The sequence below is a fragment of the Megalops cyprinoides genome, chromosome 10 (assembly GCF_013368585.1).
Source record: "Megalops cyprinoides isolate fMegCyp1 chromosome 10, fMegCyp1.pri, whole genome shotgun sequence".
Lineage (NCBI taxonomy): Eukaryota > Metazoa > Chordata > Actinopteri > Elopiformes > Megalopidae > Megalops > Megalops cyprinoides.
In genome coordinates this window covers 11,574,083-11,597,485 of record NC_050592.1, presented here as the reverse complement: position 1 = coordinate 11,597,485, position 23,403 = coordinate 11,574,083, and the positions used below count along the sequence as shown (strand labels likewise).

General features: G+C 41.5%; 1 protein-coding gene across 1 annotated transcript in view; it reads left to right on the top strand.

Moving 5' to 3' along the window:
• npr1b (natriuretic peptide receptor 1b) overlaps window positions 1–23,403 on the top strand; it is a 58,195-nt gene that overhangs the window by 20,539 nt on the left and 14,253 nt on the right. Inside the window, exons 3-11 of the mRNA XM_036539153.1 lie at window positions 1,628–1,741; window positions 5,499–5,634; window positions 19,321–19,415; window positions 20,651–20,786; window positions 21,041–21,125; window positions 21,530–21,650; window positions 22,435–22,509; window positions 22,745–22,822; window positions 22,981–23,085. Of these exons, the coding sequence (XP_036395046.1) occupies window positions 1,628–1,741; window positions 5,499–5,634; window positions 19,321–19,415; window positions 20,651–20,786; window positions 21,041–21,125; window positions 21,530–21,650; window positions 22,435–22,509; window positions 22,745–22,822; window positions 22,981–23,085 (945 nt within the window). The remainder of the gene's footprint in view (window positions 1–1,627; window positions 1,742–5,498; window positions 5,635–19,320; window positions 19,416–20,650; window positions 20,787–21,040; window positions 21,126–21,529; window positions 21,651–22,434; window positions 22,510–22,744; window positions 22,823–22,980; window positions 23,086–23,403) is intronic.

Here is a 23,403-nt window from a genome sequence, read left to right as displayed (position 1 = left end):
TCAACAACCTCCCTTCACAAAGCAAAAAGCAGGCAATTGAAAACTGTGTTGTGAAGCTTCCACTTTGACTATTGTCTCTACACTGCTCCACGTGGTTTACAAGGTTCCCTGCAGTTTAGAGAAACATAACAGCAAGTTGCTTCATGTTTGCTGTCACAATGCATCTACACTTTAAATTTACACAAATATATTTATATATCTAAAAGCCAATTAATGTTTTAACATGACAATAATGATTGGGAATTTATGTGGAAAATTATGGAAAAATCATTCCATGTCAGAGTGTCCTTAAAGATTAGGGTGTATCACCTTTGTCACATATTCATCAAATTCAGCTGTGCTCATACCACTGCAGCCACCCACTGTTTATTTTTGCTGCAGTAAGTACATTTTAAGGGGGCATAAGTATGAAATACAAATGACTTTTTCCATCTTGAAGCAGCTCCATTTCCTTCTCATTTGTTACTGCAGACTAGCTGGATTTCTAAGAGGTCAGAGTAACACAGTGGAACAAGTACAACCAGTACTCCTATAACAGTACTGCCTGTATTCTATGTAATCTATGAAAGCTTCGAAATGAAAATGAGGTCTAGCAGTGAGCATAGCAATTTATTTAGGCTTAGTCTTTGTATTCAGGGCTGATTAAAGCAGCGATGCCAGTCGGTCTTTCTGTAATCAGGCTTCTGACCTTTGCAATATCCACAGTAAAGAAATCTTCCTCCAGTTTTCTGTTGTTAATCTTCAATCGAAACTATAACTTCTAGATTTGATAAAGTAGGTTGGTTCGTGCCTGGATCCCAGGAAGTAGGAGTAGGGTTCTGGTGAGCATTGCTGGGTGGAGGTGGAGGTGCTTTGGGTTTTGAGGTGGATCATATGCCCAGTTCGGAGGAATGTGCTTTGGATGGCCAGCCACTGCGATGAAGGAAAATAAAGGCCAAGCTTGAATAACAGATGCCTCCCTCCTTCGGGGGGGAGGAGCTCTGGGAGAAACCAGGGAGATTGGGTCCTGCTGGGGACGCATCTTCGTGACCTGTGTCTCCTCAGCTGAGAAAGAGTGAAAAAAGAAATAAAGAGAGAAATGTCCGGTGAGCTGAATGGGAGGGACTCTGAGGTATTTTGGGAAATTGGACATAATTGGCAAACCAAATTCTTAGCAAAATGAGTATGAGATTTGGTTATTTTATGTCTATGTGGGAGCTAACAGTATGTACTGTTAATTAAATATATATACTGTATTAATATTAATATTAGTTCTGATATTCTAATTCATTCTAATTACTATGTCAGTGAGCACTGTCTAAATTTAAGTCATTTTTTAAATTGTGTCATTAGATACAGGTGTAAGGGGCAGGATCAGCAGCTATCAAAAGTGAACAGCTCCAACCAAAAACAAATCTAAATGCCTGCTTAGTCTAGAGACAGACTTAGCTAGATCTTCCATATTCTCTGCACTCAACATTTTGGTTTCCAGTTTTAAAACTCTTTGGAAGCTACTGTATGGTTCTCTCTCTGCTTGTGTTCTCCCTGCTTGCTGCCATGTGTGGCACTTGGTCATCTGACGTTATTTTTAAGTCGTTGTACTGAGCTTTTAGTCCGGTTGTTTGTCTGTCTTTCCCGCCCTCATTAGAGTGTGAAGATCCTGACGTACCGCGAGCCACAGAATCCTGAGTACAGAGCCTTTGTGACGGACCTGAAGAGGGATGCCAAGAGAATGTTCAACTTCACAGTGGAGGACTCACTGGTGAGGGGGAGGGAGGGCGGCAAAAGGAAGCGAGAGATATAACGGACAAGAGACATGAAGGGCAGGCAAAGACATCCGAGGGTAGCAGAGGGGACATGAAAGGAGAGGTGGGTGACGTATGTAAAGAGAGAGTGTCTGAGACGGAAAAACGTACAGGCGTAAATCAAAGACCATTTGATCTGCCCCACTGATGGAAGAGATGGAAAGGAAATGTACAGCAGCTGAAGGAAACAGTGCAAAATAAAGCCTTATTAGAGGGATGGAAAGAGGAAACTGAATGACATAACTTATTCAGTGGGATTGCGTGCGGGAATTGTGACAGAACTGACTTCATCCTGGGTCACTTGGATGACTGGGTTCTTGGTGTGGCCTCTGGTATGTTGTCAAACCAACTATTCTCAAACTGAATACTGTTCCTAGAATGCTGTTAATCTACAACCAGGTTGATATGTCTGCAAGAGCATCTGTTTCATGCCTTCTGCTTGGCTTAAATGCTATTTTTTTTCAAATGGCAGGCATGTATTGATAACAAATTAATTGTGGCAACAGTGCAACATGATGTCACCTCCAAGAGGGAAGAAATCCAATGATCTACAAATAACCCTCATTACCAATGGCAATATGAAATTCAGAGAGGCAGCTGGGAATTGAGTGGTTTTGTCCACAGCACACTGCCACGCCATTGTGAGCTGGAGGGCTGGTAGGGTCAGGGTTCTCACAGCTGAATGGCTCTCCTGCCTCCCCAGGTGGGCCTGTTTGGCTGAGTCCGTTGTCATCTCACTGATCCAACTTTTGACTGCAAGCTAGTGTTTACCCTCAGCCTCGGTCTCCCTGCAGAACCTCAGCTTTGTTAATTAAGAGCTGTTGCTTTTTTAGTCTAATCTGCTCCCTCTCGTGAGAGCATTGAGTGTAAACACAACCAAGATAAGGTAATGGCTTGCCGTAAGCATTTCTGTTTCTGTTGCTGTGCTTGTCTGTCATAAAACTGTCTCTTCTGTTTTAAGAACTAAGCACCAGTCGACCTAGGTAGAACTCATGAACAGAACACAACTAAAGGAACATAGAGGTGTTCTCATTATCTTTCTGACCATAGATTGATGCAAAAATGATTCTCTGAAAATCACATCTCGTGCATTCCTATATGTTCTTCAATACTCTGTAATATTCTATTGCACAAAGCAGTAGGCATCACTTTGTACAATCTGTAGAGGTTTCCACCCTGGAATAACAGAAAACCACCTGCACCAAATGGACACTAAGCATCTCTGAAAGTCAAGCACATCAAGCTCTTATATAAGACATAGACAGCTGACTCCTCCATTGATTATTAGCACATGGGGAGAGGTAAGGGACATAGAGAGAGGTGAGGTAATGGCAGAAAATGTCCCCATCCACAGTGCAGCTTTGTGAGCATTTTCTATCTCTGTGTAGGATAAAAGAAAGTGAAGTGAAAATCAAAGAGCGCCTGTACAATAGACCTCAAAATGCCACCAAACCCAATGATACCTGCACACTCCAAAATGAGAACTCGAATGCTCTGTTTTGTCACTTATATCACAATTCATGCAAGTACTTCTTATTTTCAACAAGGTTTGTCAAAATGAGAACTATCTGTACCCCATTTCTTTATCTCCTCAATCTGTCTTTCATTTGTTTCCTCCTTTCCCTGACTGTGTTTCTCCCCGTATTTTTTTTCCTTTTTCTTCTCCTTCTGTTTTGCAGTCTCAATGGTGCAAAAACGAGGAAAAGGATTAAGTCAACACCGCAAATGCCAGAGCCATATTTACAGTTTCTATGACAACATTGCTCATGAAGACCCCCCCACCCCCCCACAACCACCACCACCACCACCACCTTTCTTACCCTATCTCTCGTCCCTTTCTTTCTTCCTCTTTTTTCCTTTTTCCTCTCTCTTTCTCTGTAGCACTCTCTCAGTGGTGTTAGTAGAAATAAGGAAGAGGATTAAGTCAACACAGCCAATGCCAAAGCCATATTTACAGTTTCTATGACAACTTTGCTTTTAAAGACTTCCCCTCCTTGTCTTTCCATATTTCCTTCCATTTCCTCCTTTTCAGGCATTGTAAATATATAAGGTACAGGCTGCTAATAAAATCTGGAGGATGGTTGATTTAAGAGAGTGCTTCTTGTTGAGTCTCCAGTGTTTGCCTGTATGCAAGTGTAGCACCCTTCTATATACAGATGCAAAAATAATTAATTGCAAATAGACATACATACAAGGTCAAGGTCAATGTCTGAAGTGCACACAGCTGTCAATAGACAGCTCAGTTTTTGCTGTTGCAGTTGATCTTTCCCAAATGCAAATGCTTGCTTTGGGTATTAATGTCAAGCACAGCCCTATATTTTACCCTGTGTTTATTTGAACTGACTTTTAGGGATGACGGTCAATCGCCTGAATTTGATCAAATCAAAGGATGGAAGTTTGAAGTAGATTTGATTAGTGGTTCAGTGACAGCATGAAACAATTTACTGGCATTAGACCTTCCCCCCAACACCTACAAGTAACACGGCTCACATTGGTTCTCCTTAATTAGAACCTTAATTCACATGCCTCTCCATTCCCTATGTTCACATAGCACTCTAAAATTCTAATGCTCCCTCTTCTATTATATTCTATTTCTTTCCTGCACACAGTTGAATGTATTATATATAGGCATAATACACACACATATACACACATTCATACATGCATATTTACATGCAAGAATATTATAGGCACATAAAACTGCCAAATGAGATGTAGACTGACAGAATTCTCAGTGCTCTGGTTCAAAATAGAATGGATGTGTGTGGGCTGCCATGTCATAGGTAATTTAGGACTTGGAGGGACAAAGAAGCACATTCATTTTTACAGAGAGGCCTAGCTCAATCACCATCTAAACCCAGCTGTCCCCTAAACCCAACCCCCCGCGCCAAACAAAAAAGGGATGTTTGCAGGACAGCTATTTCATCACGGGGAATACACAGCGTTTTGCTGATTTTGAAGCAGGCCGTCTGGCAAGGTTAGAAAGCACTATTTGTCATCTGCATGGAGATCAAGTGCAGTTAGCCAAACAAACAGAAAGACCTGGGTTGTGGTGGCGGAGGTACGCTGCATGAGGGCCACTTACTGGCTTCAACCCTAGAGAGGGCTGTGTGCTCCCACCCCTGAATCTCTCATCACAAAGGCCCCGTAGTGAGGACAAAAGACCATAACAGCAAAATCCTTCTTTCACCAAACCACGTCTTATTTTATTAGGTCTCTCTTTCAGAAGCAAATACTGCTGTTGCCTGAACCTTTTCACTGCTGCAGATTGGCGCTGGTTTTTTTTTTTTTTTTTTTTTTACATATTTCTCTGTAGCTCTTGATTTGTTGATTATGTGCCCCTTTTTCTTTGCCTCGGATTAAACAGGGAGAGGGAGAGAGATGAAAAAAAGAGAAAAGAGAGGGTTTGGTGGACTTCTAGCACAAATATGAGCTGTAACGGAGGGGAATAGGAAAAATTAATAATCAAAAATAATCAACAATCAAGACATTGAAGGGAGGAGAAAAGCATTAGAAAAGCATATAATTAAAAAAAAAAGGGAAGATAAAAAGCTCAAGATTCCTTTGGGTAGGGAGAGGAATCCAGAATGATGGCTTGGTGTAAAGTTTGAAATGTGAGTTGATCCAAACAGTGTGTCCTGAGAAGGGGACAGAGAATAGAGGAAAGGAAGAAACATACTGTAACCGGTGTGCCCTTCCCCTTCCAACACCCAGATGAACCTGATCCCCGGAGGCTTCTATGACGGAGTCATGCTGTACGCCCAGGCTCTGAATGAGACCATGGCGAGGATGGAGGGCATGCCCCCAGGGCCAAATGTCACCAGAAATATGTGGAACCGCACCTACTATGGTAAGTTTGTAAACAGTTACTGCTTGGCAAGTTCAGTCAGAGGTTTAACCGACACCGCCAATGGTCACACAGCTGTGTCCCGCCGAGGACCTTAGGGCTACATCCATCACACCACAGACCTGCCCCTATCCTCTCCTAGCAGGGTGGTTTAGATGTCCTTGGCTGTTCTAAACCTTAACTAAGCTGGCATGCCATTGCTGAATTTAACTATTTTCTTTAGAAACATGGATTTTTTTTTTTTTTTTTTGCTGTGCTCCTGATTTTGTCCTGCCTTCAGTGCCTAAGATCAGAGTGTTCCAGTCACAGTGGGGGAGGAATTATTGAGCGCTGGGTAAAACAGAGCCAGTCCAATGTAATACCTTTTCAAATGCCTCCCTGCAACAGGTCCCTGTTAGCACGGGAAAGTCATTGTGCAGCAGTCGTCAAAAAGAAAAGCTTAAACCAATTCCTGAAAATGAAAAGTGAATCCCACTGGGAAGGGGTTACAGCCTCATCTGCAGTGAAAACTAGCCTCCCCTGGTTTGATGAGTATTTGCTTCTTTACCTTGTGGCGTTGTTTGGGTGGACTCCTGCATATGAGCAGCTGTTTCTTTTCTTTGTCCGTGCAAACACACGCGCAGTCAGAAGTGCAGACGTTGCTGAATCTGTTATTAAGCAGCACCCCCCCACCCCCCTTGTTCTCCTCACACGGTCGCTGGTCCTCTGCCAAGCTCCGAGAGCCTCTCTGTAAGCACATTCATCCCGCCGCCGAGCTCTGAGAAAACACTTTCCCAATTCCTCAGTGTAATTGATGAGCCATTTATCTAGTCAAAGAACTTCTGGTATTCATTTATGCAGCATTTTCACCCCAGTGAAAAGTGAATGATGCGGCGTACTAGGGCTTTCTCAAGGGCAGAACAGCAGAGCTCCTGACTTCGCAGCAGTGTAGCATAGTGGTAAGGAGCAAGGCTGGTAACTGAAATGTTGCTGGTTCATTTCCCCAATGGTGCACCGCTGCTGTTCCCTTGGGCAAGGTACTTACCTCAGTGAAACACCCAGCTGTGTAAATGGGTAACAAGTAAAAATTGTCACCTGTGTAAGTTGCATCAAAGCAAAGCGCATCCTTGTCATTTAGTTGAGTGCCAAAGAGCATCTGCTAAAGGACAATAGTGTAATGTAGTGATTTCACTACAGTGTCATTGGAATCTGCAGCCTCTGTTGTTTGAGACCAAGATCCTGTTGGAGACTACAAGCTTGGCAGTTTTCAGCTATGTAGTAAAGCTCCTTTGACCAGAGAATTTTAAACTTAGACAAGGATGTGATAAGGCTTTAACAAGACTTTAACAGTGGAAAAAGTCCCACTGCACCCCAAAATATCGATACATATCTTACCAGAAAGGTAGGCTACTATGATCCTAGAGAATCACAGAATTATTAGATAATCTCAACAACTTCACCACATCATCATGGCCTTAGAACTGAGTCAAGGGTACCTAGAGCTGTATTAACACTATCATCTCTATTAAAATCTTATGTAAAAACTTATGTAACCAGAGTTTGAAATTGATTTTAGGTTTTTTTTTGTGAAAAGAGAGTGATGTTTGAAAATGAAACACCCACAAGCTCACACCAGGTTGATGCCCCTTACAAAGCTGTCATATGTTTAATTTTGTTCAACTGAACATTTTTGCAGGATTTCAGAGAACCCCCTCATAATTGTCTGAAATATCAATTACATTACATTATTGTCATTTAGCAGATGTTCTTATCCAAAGTGACTTACACAGGTTACAGTTTCATATATTATCCATTTATACAGCTGGATATTTACTGAGGCAAATGTGGGTTAAACTCCTTGCCCAAAGGTACAACAGTAGTACCCCAGTGGGGGATTGAACTAGCAATCTTTTGGTTATGAGTCCTGCTCCTCCACTATGCTACACTGCTGCCCCTATTGAGTACTAAAGAGTCGGGTAGACAGAAAGGGAATCCAAATGGACTCATACCCAAAGTGAGCGATGACACTCAAAGGTTCTTTCTAAAAAAAGGGGCAGCTTTTTGTGTGAGCATGTGGAATATTAATAAGACTCTAGGCACAGTATCTTTCACGGCAGGGAATCCGCTGCATGGCTCCCGCCCCCTCAGAACCACGGGGCCGTGACACGTGTTTGACATTATCAATGCCCTGTAAACAGGATGGAGGTCCCAGGCACCCACAGCAAGCTGTCATCACCCCCACCTTCCCATCATCCCTTCTGTTTATTGCAACTCGGGCACTTCCTGTAGAGCCTCCTTGCAACATTTCTGTCCACAGTTGTTTATTTGTTGTCCGCTAGGATAGAAGCTGGGTTGTTCATACCTGTAAAGGGTAAAGGGGAATGTGTTGAAGTATATCATTTTAGTTAATTCTGCAAAACAGCTAGTTAATGTTTACATTTATTTGCTCACTTTATGTTTCGAGAAAATTTCAGGCAATAAAATCAGTGAACTTACATGTTGTTGCCAACACGTTATGTGAAATGTACTTATTCACAAATTTAGTACATAAATTCCATGTTTCCCTTGCAGTAGATTTTTTCATGTGATATTGAAAACACATTTTTGTAGAACTCCAAAACCTAAAAATATGGCATAGAGCCTAGGACATTTGACCAAAAAAATGTTTTGATCAGTAATAAATTAAAGATTGAATATTATTCCTGAATATTATTCATGATATTACATTACATTATAATTGTGTTAATTACAAAGCTATTTGCAGAACATCCTTATGCTGTCTGTATTATTGATAACAAATAAGTCAGTATATTAATCAACTACTGCCAAAGAAAATGTAAAACTGCTTTAAAACCCATATATATGACACACAGAGTAATGGGGAAGAGTTAAACTGAAGAATATTTCTCCATCTGTGTGTGTGTGTGCCGATATTATGTGCTATGCAGAAGCAGGTACTCATAACAGTGCTTATCCAGTTTTTTCCCTTCTCTCCCTCCTTTTTCTCAGTTACCAAATCTCCATTATCTGCTACCTCTCATTTCCATCTCCTAATCACTGTATAACTCTTTTTGTCTCTCTTTTATTGTGTGCCTTCAAGGTCAAGGTCCAAGTGCCGCACTAAAACCTTCAACTTCAAAACATAGTGAAAACACAGGAGGCCAACATGGAATGAGTCCTCCTACTAAAATATTGTTTTGGCATGTCAAGCTTTATTTTGCATTGTCTTGTTTTGCAAAGAAGTAATTTTGTCCTGTTGTGTAGAAAAAGTACATTACGTTCTTCTTACATGAATAGCCAATTTTCACAAAAGTGTTGCTTCAGTCTCTATCATTCAAACTCCGTCAGATCACAAGATGATTTTCTTCCAAGACAGTTTGACTTTCTGGAGTATCGTCTTGGAAACCATATGCAGTCCAGAATTAGAAGCTTCATTGTCCCCCCTCCCCCTACCAAACCCAATTCCATAGATTTTTGTTCCAGGTGTAATTTTTGTGATTGGTATTGACAAGCAGTAGCTTAGAGTATTGATGCACTCAGAATTCAGGATATGGGGCTGTTTCAGAAGTTGTTTACTGAGCTCTTTCCCTAATTACTTTACTTGGATTGATAAGTACAGCACATCTGTATAAATACATTTCATGGATTTATGCTTTTTTATGTTCACTGCCCCACAGTGAATAAATGTACCGTTGTTGATTTCAAATGGTTCACAGCTTCTTTCTCTGTTTTCCTCCTCTGACCATATTTATCTTTTCTCTCCAATCCCTAAAGACAGTCCTTCTCTGCGGCTTACTATCTGTCTCCCTCTCCCTCCTGTACCCCTGTTGCTTCCTTGGTGTTTATCTCTCTCACTCCTTCGCTCAGCAGGCAACCCCCATCAACACCCCCCCCCCACCCTCCACAAGCTCTTTGTCTCCCTCCACTTCTCTCCTTCTTCCCTTCTATACATTTCCCCCACTCCCTCTTGTTCCTACACTCTAAACTGCACCCCAATGCCCCTGGCTCCTCTTCACTGCCCCCCCTTCCCTCTGGTCACTGCCTCGTGCTTATTGAATCATACATCTCTGTGTTGTCACCTCAGAAAAACGCCACCCCAAAATTAGTGCAAAAGGGACGGAAACGTAATCAGGCGAGCCCAGACCTCCTGTAAAGGTTTAATCTGGGCTTCGCCGTCAATGTCCCTCCATTTTTGTCACTCACCTCTCTGCCTCCGTTTTATCTCTCTGCATCCACCTGTGCCCTCCTCCTTCATCTTCATCACCTTCTGTCTGTAGCCCACCGGCATCCATCCAGCCTCTCTCTTTTTTCACCTCTGCATCTCCACATTCTATCTCTCCCCTCTCTTGCCAAAATTCTCCCCTGTGTGGTTGACAGCCGGTCAGGTTCTAAGCCATTGTCATTGTCACAGCAGAGTGGCCCGGTGATTACGGAGCAGGGATGCTCCTAATGTCCTCTGTTACTCTGAACGCTCACAGTGACACAGTACCATTCAAACAGAACACTAAGATGAGTGGGGATGAGCTGAATGGTAAAATGGTACAATGGTCAGCAAGTCTGGCCTGCCCCGTTGCTGGGAGATTACAACACTGAACCTTTTCTCAATCTCTCAGTGTCCTTATTAATGGCCATCCCTATAGAGCAGGTGTGAGAACAATGGAATACTTCACTCTCACACTGTGCTTTTCACACAGAGTTGTTCATTTGTGGAAAGGCTTAACAGAATTTCCTCTGAAAGTGGGGACCTTGAGACCATTCATGACCAGGCTCAGCAATGTGCTGATGTTCATGTTGTCTCATGAAGGTTCTGCAGTACAGGGTCATTTTCACTGTGTCATCATTAGTAATATCTTCATGCTCTCGTAAGACTAGCTGTGTGTTCATGTCTTCAGTTTAAACAACGCACACAGATGTACCTGCATTCTTTCACATAGCTTAGAATCACTACAACATATGTAAGAAGGTACTCAAAAGTCCCATCTAGAGTAGTTACCTGTTTCAGAGGTCAAGTTTTCCTCAGACACACACTCACATGGATTCTCTTTCCAAGGGGCTGCAGTAGATTTTAATTACAACAAAAATGTGAATGTAGTTCAAAGCTTGAATTTTTAAATATAATGTGTGTTATTTCCATCTGATGGTTTATTTTTAAAATGCCTAAAACACACAGCTATGTCAAGATGCAAAAGATGCCTGTACTGACATCACAAATATATACTGTTTATTACAAATCAAAGCTTTGGGAAAATAGGATGGAGTGCAAGTGAAATCGACAATCCATTACATTGTATAATGTATAATGATCTTAAAGAAGATTGAAATAGGCTGTTAACAATCACACAAACCACAACTGCAGTACTAGTATATTTTAAATGATTTCCATTTTGAAATGTTGCTCTTGGTAAATGGCATTTATTCTCAGAACCAATGGTGGCACTACAGTCTTAACAAAATAATTCCTGAATGCATGTATGTGCTCATGGGCCTGTGTACCCCTTTTCCACTGTAGAAATGAAGCTCACTAGACAGGCTTACTTAGTTCAGGTTCCAGCTGGTCGTTTTTGCTGTACCATCCCATGTGAGCTGAGCCTTTGGTATTGACCTACTTATAGAGAAGCTGTGGGTGGAGTCAGCAAGCTGCACAACTACATTGTTTCTAAAAATTGTGAGTAGATTAACACAAAAGCAGGAAAGTAGCTCACTAATCACAGCAAAAAAAAAAAAACAGAGGTGTGCAGTAGTAATTTGTCAAGTGTGTTTTGCATGCATGCATATTTCCAGGGAGTCAAATCAGGGCAGACACCAGAATTCAGAGTGATATTGTGTGCTGCTGCTCTGGTTGCTGGTAATGCAATGGAAAAGCAGATCGGTGCACCAGATCAGTTATCTTTGGCTCTGGACTGTGCTAGTCTGGTTCCAGCCCTACAGTGGAACAGATACAGTGTTATAATGTTCATCAGGGGCACTCAAAGTTCCACTGCGTGGGCCTGTTCACCATGTGACACACTAGCACTAAATAAACTTCTGTGAGTCTGTATCCCCTTGTGAATGCACGTGTTCCACTTTTAAAGTGGGCTGGCCCATGTGTTTCATCCGTGTCTGAAATGTGAACATCTTGCTTCACAGACACTGGGCTCTCCTGTATAGTTGGGTTATTTGGCAATGTGGAAGCAGTTTGTATTATTTTCCTAGACTAGAGCTACCAGCCATCTTTGGTTTTACGGCAGCAATGTGCAGGGATGTTGAGGGGTGGTCACACATTTCAATTTAACCAGAGAGTACAAATCCCAAGTGGGACACTGCTGCTGTACCCTTGAGCATGGAGCCCAATGTGCTGTAGAAGACTGTTTGGCAGATGTTGTTATTGTCCCTATCCATTGATGTTTTCATTACCACTCTACAGCCTCAGAACTTTGCACCCATGTCTCCTAATCATTTAGTAGTGGTCTTAAGCACAGCTTCAAGGATTTACACCCACCTAGTCTCTTCAATTCTAACAACACAAACCCCTGTGTGGTTTCCCCCAAGTGCCCCTGCCTTCCCTAGGAAGATGGAATTCAATCACCCAGTGAATCTGCTTCCTCCGATTAGATTTACAGCCAGTTGTGGCAGTGTAATGCACATGTTCCATCTGTTGTGGGTATAAATCCTCTGCCCATTAACTTATGAGACAGGGCCGGGTGCCTTTGGGCAGGGGTAGCTGTGTTTCGTCACGGGAATTTCCAAACTCTACTACGCGTGACCCCCTGAAAGTCACCCACTTGTCTCAGTGGTAATGCTGCTGATGCTCTGCGTTGAAGCTCAATGACGTTTTCGTTCAATTCTTGCAGGGGCACTCTGGTCAAAACATGTCATTTGGTAATGCCAGTGGTGGCCCTGATCAAGGAAAGGGGGAGGGAATGATGACATTTTGATTGTTTTCAATAATTAACGCATTCAAAGCTTATTCTCTTTCTCACTAAATTATGTATACAGTGTACAATATATTTTCCTTTTCACATTAAGTAATGTTAAGTACAGAAAATAGCTGGGTTTTAACTGAGAAACATTTCTTTCTTCATTAGCATTAAAATTATTGAAGATGAAGAGCACAAGGGTTACTCCATCACAGATGCAAACAAGTGAAAAAGAAACAGCTGATATTGTGTGACCCTTTTTAAACTGTCATGCTTTTTCATCATTTAAAAAAAGGTTCAGGATAATTATCAAGTGAAGTAATACAACAGAATTTGTGTGCTAGCTGCTGTGATAATTTCAGATAAGTGATACACTAATCAAATTTAAACAACTTTTTTCATTAATTATGTGCCAATGCACATTATTGAGTATAATATCACACGTTGTAAGTGAGCCTATATGAGTTTATTCTTTTTAAGCATCATTTTTAAGTAGCATTAACAGAGGAAGTATTCTGTCAGAGAGGTTTCATTAATAACAATTGCACTATACAGTTGATTCTTATATCGGTAATTCTCATAGGTGGCATGCACTGTACCATTTTAATTCGAACACCTTATATTTACTGGTACAATTATTCAATGAGTAACAAATAGATAGTCCTTCCTTTGTGATGCCCTGTCTCTTGTCATCTTCAATGCATTCTATCTTGTGCGCTTAAAATAAATTACTTTTGACAAGGGTACAACAGTTACATTCCTGTGAAGCTCACACCTCTAAGTCACGGCAGCTGAGACGTGTCATTGAAATCTAATGATTAACATCAATGACAGACCTGCAAACAATGAGCATTGAGAGCCTGAGAACAAAAGCACTGCAGAGTCTGGGGCTTCAAATCAAGGCAGCCATGATTCACTGTTAGAGTGCACATGGTACAATACAGTGCATGAATTTGTGAAGGACACTGAAAAAAGTTTCATTGCCATTCTGATGATTTCTGGTGTGTGACAATGGGCAGAATGGCATCAGCTGTCGCAGTGTGAATTACATAAATAATACCAGCTACATCCTTTTATTTATCAACACACAAAGATTAACAAAATGAAAGATGAACAAGGGCAATCATAAAAAGCATTCACAAAAGACAAATATAAGAGGCCTTGCTACAAAGGCTGTCAGACCATATCGTGCCTCATTGAATTCAAATGCAGTTCAGATTTTGTTTATTCTTTTTTTTGTCAGAATTAAATGGCAAAGAAAAGTATAATGACAGTGTAGAGGCACAGGTGTTCTCAAGGCCTAGCACAACAGTGTAGATTTCCATTAGAATCCAATGAGAGGTAATCAGCAGGATGGATAATCTGTACAATGTGGTCCTCACTGATGACTGAGTGGAATGTATCTCCATAAAAGGACACACAGTGTCTTCCTGAGGCTCTCTCTCTGCTTTTTAAGCTTTATGACTGAGATGGAGATAAAATTGGACAATTACTGACATGCATGAGAAATAAATGAAAGGTAGAATTGTTATATGTGCATTAAGGCATACCTCTGATCTGGCACACGGCAACTATCTTTTACTCTAGGAGGGAAGCTATAGTGACATCACTGTCTATGTCTGAACACAAAGGAGTTGTTAGCAAAAATTTATTTTGAAAACTATATCTGTTCTCATGCTCGCAATAGTTATTAAATCCCTCTTCCAGGAGGGACAAGGGACATTGTGCCACCATTAGCATGTCTGGTACAACATATTCAGGAACCAGCACCATCTTTGAGCTGAATGGCATTATTCTGCTGAGCAGAAGTGAGACGGATGAAGGCAGTCTCAGTTTTATCACTGGCTGTGTTTTTTTGGAGTAAGAAGAGGTGCAATATAGGTGTCCTGACATATTAGTCGATTAGTTGATCAGTTTGCCAGATCCAAAAGGAAGAATTCTTCCATGTGGTGGTTGTAAATCTCAGTCTATTTTGTTGAAAACTTCACTTACTTCAGTTTCAGTTGTAGCCCAAAGTGCTGATTTTCCAGGAGAGAGCTGCCTGGTAACCTTACGTCTACAGGGGAGGCCTTACGGCAAAATTCCCCTAAGTTTAACTCAAACTTTTTTTTGTATCAGGGTACATGGAATTGCAAGCTTACAGAACAAAGGATCAAAACATGTGAGATCGCAAATTACCCCTAATATTCTGCACATTGTTTTCAGGGAAATGACACATTGGTGACAATTATTTTTTTTGTTTTGACGCAGAAGGTGCCCATGTGGAAGTTATTGAAAACAAACAAATGAGCATAATGAGGTCATTCTTGGACATGTGAAACGGATTTTATATTTTTGTGCTGGAATAAGGATGTTTTTGCAGCAATAAATTGTGACTTCATGGCCACTCTGTAGGATTGTACCTATTTTTTTAATGAGGTGCATTCCTCTATTTGGAAAATTCCTTCCTATGCTGAGAAAAAAAAAAGTATTATTATTAAGTATTTTTAAAATTACTTAGCAAAGTTTCCACATGCTGTGCCTATATTAGGTCTGATTGAACATGTCTCAGATCTTACTAATCATAACAAAATAAATTACTGAGAGAAATGCTGAAGCATGCACCACAGTAGCTCAGATCCTTCCAAAACACAACAGAATCCTTGCTTAATTCTCTCTCAGAAACCTCACAGGGGATTGTGGGACACATCTGGAGTTTCACACCCGGAAACAACTGCAATATCAGGAAAAGATGTGGTTCATAGTGAGTTTAGTACATTAACGACATACCCTAGTGAGCAGTGAATGAGCACTGTTGAAATTTATTACTTTCAGTAATTGTTTCATTATTTGCATCCTTGCCGAAGTCATTTCATGAAATTACATTTCATATAATTTCACCTTCTCTTTGTCTTCCACCTTCTCTGTGTTTGGATATAGCTTCATAGTTCATCCATTTTTGGTCTTTGCTTTGCTTATTAATTGTGTAACATGGGCACGTTCTACATCTAGGCTAATATCTGAGCGTCTTGTGTGCTGAAATATACACACTAATAACAAATTATAAGCGCAATATAAAAGCAAATGATGCTGTTCTCATATTTGTACTTGTGGACTGTAGCACAACCGTTCTCAGTGGTGGCGGGAATGTCAGAAAACCACAGCATAATACATTATAAAAGGGTAGCAATACAGTTAACATTTAGTCATGTAAGGCAGCACATCAGTTCTTGTCCATTACAGGCATTTGGAATGATACCAACAGTGCACTAATGCAATCAGAACTGAGGGGATTTTGTGTTCTCTCCCCCTAAAAGGAGGCCACAGCCTGGCCTGGGAAGGGAACCTTGTGGTCAGATGGTTCTGGAAGTCCTCCCCCTCTCTGGATCAGAGCCTGCTATCAATTCGGTTTCCCACTCCCTTCCAGAACCTTCTTCCCAGGCCCCACAATCAACCACTGTCCCACAGGTGTCATTGCGTGGAGGCTGCTGTTACAGCCCCCAGCCCAAAGAGGCCATCTTAACTAAATTTAAGACATCCTATTATATCTTATAATGGGAATGGGTTAGTTTCGGACTGTTTACATTTTAGTAAGACCTTAGAGTTTAGGATGAGGGTGTGGAGAGAGGGAATTACTTAGCCAGTTAAAGTAGGGGAGATCATTAGATGGCCAGATTGAAAGAGCCTAACTCGGAATTCAGTTATGTAAGAAGTGCCGTTGGATCCTTAATGACCACAAAGAGCAAGGAGCTTGGTGTGCTGTCTCATCTGAAAGACAGCATCTCCTATTGCACAGTTTCTCCATCAATTTAACTTCAAGTGAATTAGGAAATGCTTCACTTCATATCTGTCTTTTTAACACTAAGAATGAACATAAACTGTCATATAAGAAGCTTGAAACTGTTGAACGGAATACATGCTCTGGTGTTCTGTGAATGTCATTCCTCAGATAGCTCACCTTATCGATGACTAGTCTCTGACCTCACTTATAATTGGTCGATTATCTCAGTTTAAAATATGCCTGTGCTGACCCCTGAGTGTGCAGTTCAGAAATACCACATAATTTGGCCTCATCAGCAAAGAACACTCTTGAGCACTCTTAATTCGTGCCACACTGCTCTTTTGAATGGGAGCTTTATAATGGGTTCTTTCTTGGCGTTACTGAATGTACCTTTAACTTCCTGGATTTGTCTGGTGTCACATAGCCACCCGTGGACAGAATGAGTGGGAGAATTGATCAGATAAAGGAGCAGTGGGGTGGCTAATGAACAAGCCATGCAAGCCTCTGTATTATAGTGGGCTCATTTAGTGTGATCAATGCAGCCCAAACTGCAGAGTCGTCACTGGAAAACGGGAACAAAGGGAAAGAAAGAGCAAGAAAGAGGAACCGGGTGAGAAGAGAAGTAGTGCAAGGTCTATAAAATGACAGATCTCAGAGATCACTGTAGCCAGTTTCAGTGTAATATGACTGTAAACCATTACCGTTAAAAATGATTGCATTGTGCACTGACCCATTTTACACCAGAGGCTAATGCTAGTGTGGGTCTTATGCACCACGGAGAAGCTACAAAATTGCACTGATCTAGATGGGAGGCTTCACGAATGATGCATTTTTGAAGTTCAGGACAAATTTTGGAGACTAAAATTCTCTACAATAACAAATAGACTTGGTCACATGCTGGATGAAGCCAACAGAATAAGGTATAGACAGGAAGATCATTATTACTGGATCACAGGCAGTATCTACACAAAATTCATGAAATTAATCTGCATAGTGTCCAGGCGGTCTATAAACACTTACAAGCAATTAAGACATTTATTTGGAAACATGTGGATTCTTGTCAGTAGTTCACTGAGCAAATTTTTGATGCTAAACAAAGATCAGGCATACAAACTATAGCAACACCTCTCCTACTATCATATAAGCGACATTGTTGGCTACTAAAATGCCCATCCTCGGGTGTCCTCGTTAAGTCCTAAATTTTCCTCCAGTTGGAGCCATGTTTCAGATAAATTACAGACATCTATCTTCTATCCAGCAAGTAGTTTATTCACAAGACCAGACTTTGGGGATAATGATGTAATATCCAGAAGCTCGATTTTCTTAATTGATGTGTCAGAGCATTTCTTATCCTTATCAATGACATGGCCACTATTTTCTCAACACTTTGCTTTGAGGATTTTCATTTTCAATGACAGAGATTTGTCTTTGCCTCCAGAACACTGTCAAGGAGAAAAAAGTTGAGCATCGGTAATGAAGTAAATGCAGCATCAGGGACTTTACTCTGATTAGACATACACAGCACAATGTTTTCACTGTGGGAGCAGATTCAGTGTTTTTTGATCAAGGCAGTATTGTCCCAGGGCCCCCCAAAGTGATCTCCATTGCTCCAGCCCTCACACTTTCACAAAGGAATCTGATGAGGCAGGGTTTTGGTTAAAGATAAAATACTTCCATATTGATCCATATGGAGGATTTGATTCAAATTCAGATCCCTTGGATGAATTCAGTCACTTGATTCAAGTCTGCATACTTTTGAACACAAGTCTTTGACAAAATCAAATACATCTGCTTATCTGTCTCATTCCTGTCTATAATCAGTTTTGACTACAGAATCCAGCTGTGGTGCAATCAATTACTTGTTTATTGAGTAGATTTGTGTTTTAATGTGTGTCTATGTATGCCTAAATAGATATTGTTATATGAACAATCTATTAACCAACACTTCAGCATGCATGTCTTTGTACAAGCATTGTATATATATCTCATATACAGATGGGAAAAGAGAGCACAGTTGTTGACATTCACCAATGCTTTGTTTGCTTTTCAATATATTTATCTTATGGTTAGACACAAGCCTCTTATTCAAGTGTGTAACCCAGAAGAAGAGCAATCATTTTCCTAGAACACAGGATCACAGCAGACAAGCCCAAAATCCATGTGTGCTGCATTCATGTGGTTCAAGGTTAAATGGCACTCTAGTGTAGGTGCTAAATCATTATCTCATCTTCCCACAATTCGCACGTCTCCATCCCCTGTCTGAGTGTAAGAATACTGATAGGTTATTACTATACGGCATCTCCAACTGATAAAAGACAGCCAATCACTGATGAGAAGCAGCACAACCCGATCTATCTGCACAACAGAGTTTTATGCACTATCTTTGTCTACTTTTGTCAGGGGGAATTCAAAGACCTTTGTCTCATACGGTTTCAACATTTCATACGCTATCAACTTGCTCTGCTGTAAATGTCAACACTCCTGTGCCCTCAGCATTTTTATCTCCCCACACTCAACCCCCACTTGATGCTTAACAGCCTAACACACCTGCACAGAATAATGCAACGCAACCCATGAATGATTCCATGCAGGAAGTGATGAATGCTGTTGCATGGGCCATGGAATCCAATTTTGAATCACTTAGGAAGGTTGTTAGATTGAATATTTTAGTGAACAGAATAAAATCTGGAAACAGCCGATATTTATTTCAAGGATGTGTGGCCAGTTTCTGGTGTTAGAGAAAGAATCCGGCAGATTCAGTGTCTGTATGAGTGTGTGTGACAGCTTTATTTGGCCTGGAGAGGGTTGTTTTCCACATGATTCCACATTCAACCAAATGAAATTCCTGACATTCACAGTGCCCATGTCATCTTTCTGTCACTCGTTTTTGGATGCAAATTTTGTTAATCTTTCAGTTAATAGAGATAATTGCTGTTGCCTGCTATTTTATCTGTGAGCACATTTTTGTGCCAGCTGCACGGGGTTTATTGTATAGTATGCCGTACTCATTTTCTTCCTCTCATCCCCGTTGCTCTCTCACTTTTCCCTCTCCAGGAGTGACAGGATTGGTGCAGATAGATGAACATGGTGATCGAGAGATCGATTTCGCCCTGTGGGACATGACTGACAATGACACCGGTGCTTTTCAGGTACCCATCAATCCCCCCCGATACAGCGTGACTAATACTTACCGACATGCAATGGTACAGTGCAGCTCTCTGTCACACACGCATGCACATGCACAGACATAAATGCACACAGACACACACACACACACACACACACACACACACACAAACACGCAGGCATGTTCATACACACACACACACACACACACACATATCAACATATCCAATCACACAGCCACACGTACACTGCCAGCTTCTAGCACCCATATATGAATCCAGCATAGGCACTCATTTACCAGCTTACCTTCTACTGCTGATGATTTCTATGCCACCTCATCACCACTTCCCAGCCCTGATGTTTTATGATAAACTGCAGACATCATCCTTAAATACCTGCACAAACTGCTTCATAAACATACCAGAATGGAAAAAGTAGGCACGGCTTTAACAATCCACCTTCACACACTGTCCTGAAACCATCAACAGTCACACTTTTGTGGCCGACTGCCACAGGGCCGGCGGGAGGAAATCTTTTTTTTTTTTGGAATCAGGCTGTAATCACATTCATGGTTAGGCGTAGAGGGTTGTGTCCCGGTTCACCAGCTGAAAGCCTCGTGATTGCTCTCATCACCGAGCCCCTCATCATGGTGAGTGTGGAGGTGAGCATTGCTCCGCTCTGAAACACAGCCCGCTAAAAGCTGTTTGATTGGTTCTGGAAAGGTGAGGCCTCATGGGGCTGGGGACGTGCTGTTAACGCAGTCCGACAGACACTCTGCTGCAGGGGAGTGGATAGCCTTTACCCGTTCCATCCACTATAGCTTATCAGAGTTCAAACAGCATATCATTAAGGCTGTCCCATCTTATGTACACATGTAATCATCTTGTAGGTGTTTGAATGTATGGTGCTGCTCCTGCTTCATTTTATTCCCTAACTTCACATTTAGTTTAGTATCTCATGTCTGTTTGTTGCTATTGTATCACTATCTTGATGCCCAATAGCCTCACGTTCCCTCTCTTTGCCCCTAAATTGTGTGCCTTTTTAGTTGCATTCAGCTAGACAGTATTCATATCTACCTCACAGTCTGCCAGATTGTATCTATTCTGTTTGTCTATCCGTATTTTACAGATTGTATCCATTGTAACGTGTATCCCTACCTTGTCTGCCAAATTTTGCCTATTCTAATGTCTACCCCCCTTTTTCTATGAGATTGTATGCATTATACTGACCCCTACCCTCCCCCCCCTTTGTCTGCCAGATTGTGTCTGTCTATAACGGCACCCAGAAGGTGATGGTATCACTGCCAGGAATGAAACTCCAGTGGCCAGGGGGCGTACCTCCCCGTGACATACCTGTCTGCGGCTTCAAGAACGACAATCCCGCCTGTCTGACAAGTCTGTTGACCCGTTACCCCACTTTCTGTCACCAACATCCGTAACTGGTCTCTCTCTCTCTCTCAGTGTGGTCCCTCTGTTACCCCTCTGTTTCAGACATCTCAGTGCTTCCATTGCCTCTTCAGTGATTTACTGAGTGACATTATTACATTGAATGCAAATGCCTCTTGTCTGTGCAAGGCTACACTGTGTGTTACACTACGTTCCAAAAAAAGCAATGGAAACTAAAAGTGTTTCTCTCCCTCTGTTATCAGGGACCATCCCAATGCACCAGATGGTCTCCATTGTTGTCTTCTTCGTCTTTGTCATCATCATCACCATCACTGTCTTCATATACAGGTCAGTGCACCCTGTCAAAGTGGTTCTCATTTTCCTGCATCCAAAAATCCCGGTGTCTTCCAGAGTCTGATACAACCACTAACCCCCTAAGCCTCTACCCTTTTCTGAATTCAGTTTAACTCAATTCAGTTTGTGTGGCTTTATTTGTGTGAGAATTACATATGTACGTGTTGCCAGTTGTAAAGCAATGTAATGTTTACAACCCACACTACAAAGATGATTTATAGAGCAATTCACTAGTAAAAAACACATGTGAAAAGCAAGCAAATCCATTTGGTTACTTCATGGGCAGATTATGAATTCACCATTAAAATGACAAAAACCCCCAAATAAATAAAGCTTATGTTTTGCTTATGTATGTCACCCACTGGCCCTCTGTTTGCTCTCTGTCTGCCCCCCACCAGGAAACTGAAGCTGGAGAATGAATTGGCTGCACAGCTGTGGAGGATATCCTGGGAGGACATTCAGATGAGTAACATGGAGAAGGTGCTGCGCAGTGTCGGCAGCAAGCTCACCCTCTCACTGGTGAGCCACATCCTTCACACTCCCAGGGGACCTGTTAACCTCGACTAACCTCGTTCAATATATTCATTTTAGTATCAAAATACGTTTGGAAGTTGTAAGATATGGCCATTCTCAAAGACAAACGTCTTTGGAAATGGAAAGTTGTTCTCCAACTGGTTGTAATGCAAACTGTGCCTCTAATAATAGTGATGAACTGATGCAGATTCTACTAACAAGATATTCTGGGATGTAGTTAGACCACAATTTTCATTATTCAGAGACTGAGACGTAAATCAAATAAAGGCTTGTCTAGAGCCAGGTCCACACATGCCGAGATTCAGATAACTCATAGGAGACCACTTCATACATGTCTGTCATGGTCAATTAGAGGCCTCTGTCTGGCTTCAGCGGTTAAAAGACAGTATAAACGATAGCCTTCAGCTGTTGTTGTGGAGAATACAGTGTTACCATCACATTGTTAGATTGAAAGTTAATACTGAAATTATCTGAACTGCTTTTTTCCAAGAATATGTTTTTATCACAGCACCTGTGTAGCATTCAATCACGGGTCGCCAACAATGTGTTCATTGAGAAAGTGACTCCCTACATTGCAAATCTGTTGATATTGGGTGGGCAATCAAACAGACTGGTTTTGGGGTTCTGTAGGACCAGTATGTCAAATCACCTCTCTGTTGGTGCTATACATGCACCTTTCACATTTGTGGATTCAGGTTTCACAGAAAGACCTTGTGTCTCAACTAAGACCTCTCTGTCTCTTCTGTCCATCTTTCTCTATAAAATTCAGAGAGGCTCCAATTACGGCTCTCTCCTCACAGCAGAAGGCAACTTCCAAGTGTTCGCGAAGACGGGTTACTACAAGGTGCTTTGCTCAATGTCCATATTTGATGTTGGTTAGAGTCCAATTATGTAGCTACCTACATGTACACCTATCTCAAGCTTTCAAGGTTTGAGGACTGTAGGAAGAGGAATGTGTTGTGTGTATTATGTTCCATAGTGTTACGTTGAACAATGTTACTTGAACAACAAAGAAAATAAAGCAGGAAAAAATAGGAAAGTGCCTCTTATGAATCTGTTGGCTTGCTGGTGTTTTTCAGGGTAACATAGTGGCAATTAAATACATCAACAGGAAGCGGATTGAACTGTCCAGGAAGGTGCTCTTTGAGTTGAAACATGTGAGTCAATTTCACCTCAATGCTGGTGTGCATACGTCTGTGCTGTCTCTGTGTGTCTGTGTTGGTATTGTTGTTATGACAGTGCATGCTTTGTGAGTGTGTAACTGATGTGCGCTCTTCCAACCTCTTGCACCCCTGACCACCCCAATTAACTACAGATGCGGGACGCCCAAAACGAGCATCTCACTCGCTTCATTGGTGCCTGTATCGATCCCCCCAACATCTGCATCATCACTGAGTACTGTCCCCGGGGGAGCCTGCAGGTACCTCTAATGCCCCCTTAAACCCAGCTGCTTTCCAATTCTGATACACCACGTACGACTGATAGCGTTTCATGCTTCCAGTAGGTCTCATCTGTTTGTACAGTACAACATTCACTCTTTAGGCTGTGAGATTACCAGCACTTTAATTTGGTCATGCTATAATATATTGTAGGTCTTCGGGGTGATTTCATCCAGGAGAGAAGGAAGTGGAGAAAGTGGACTGCAAAGTGGAATGTTGTAAAAATGCAAATAGGATGCTAGGATAAATGGCAAAATTATTGATCAAAGGAGGTTATATTAATGTCATATAATACCTTT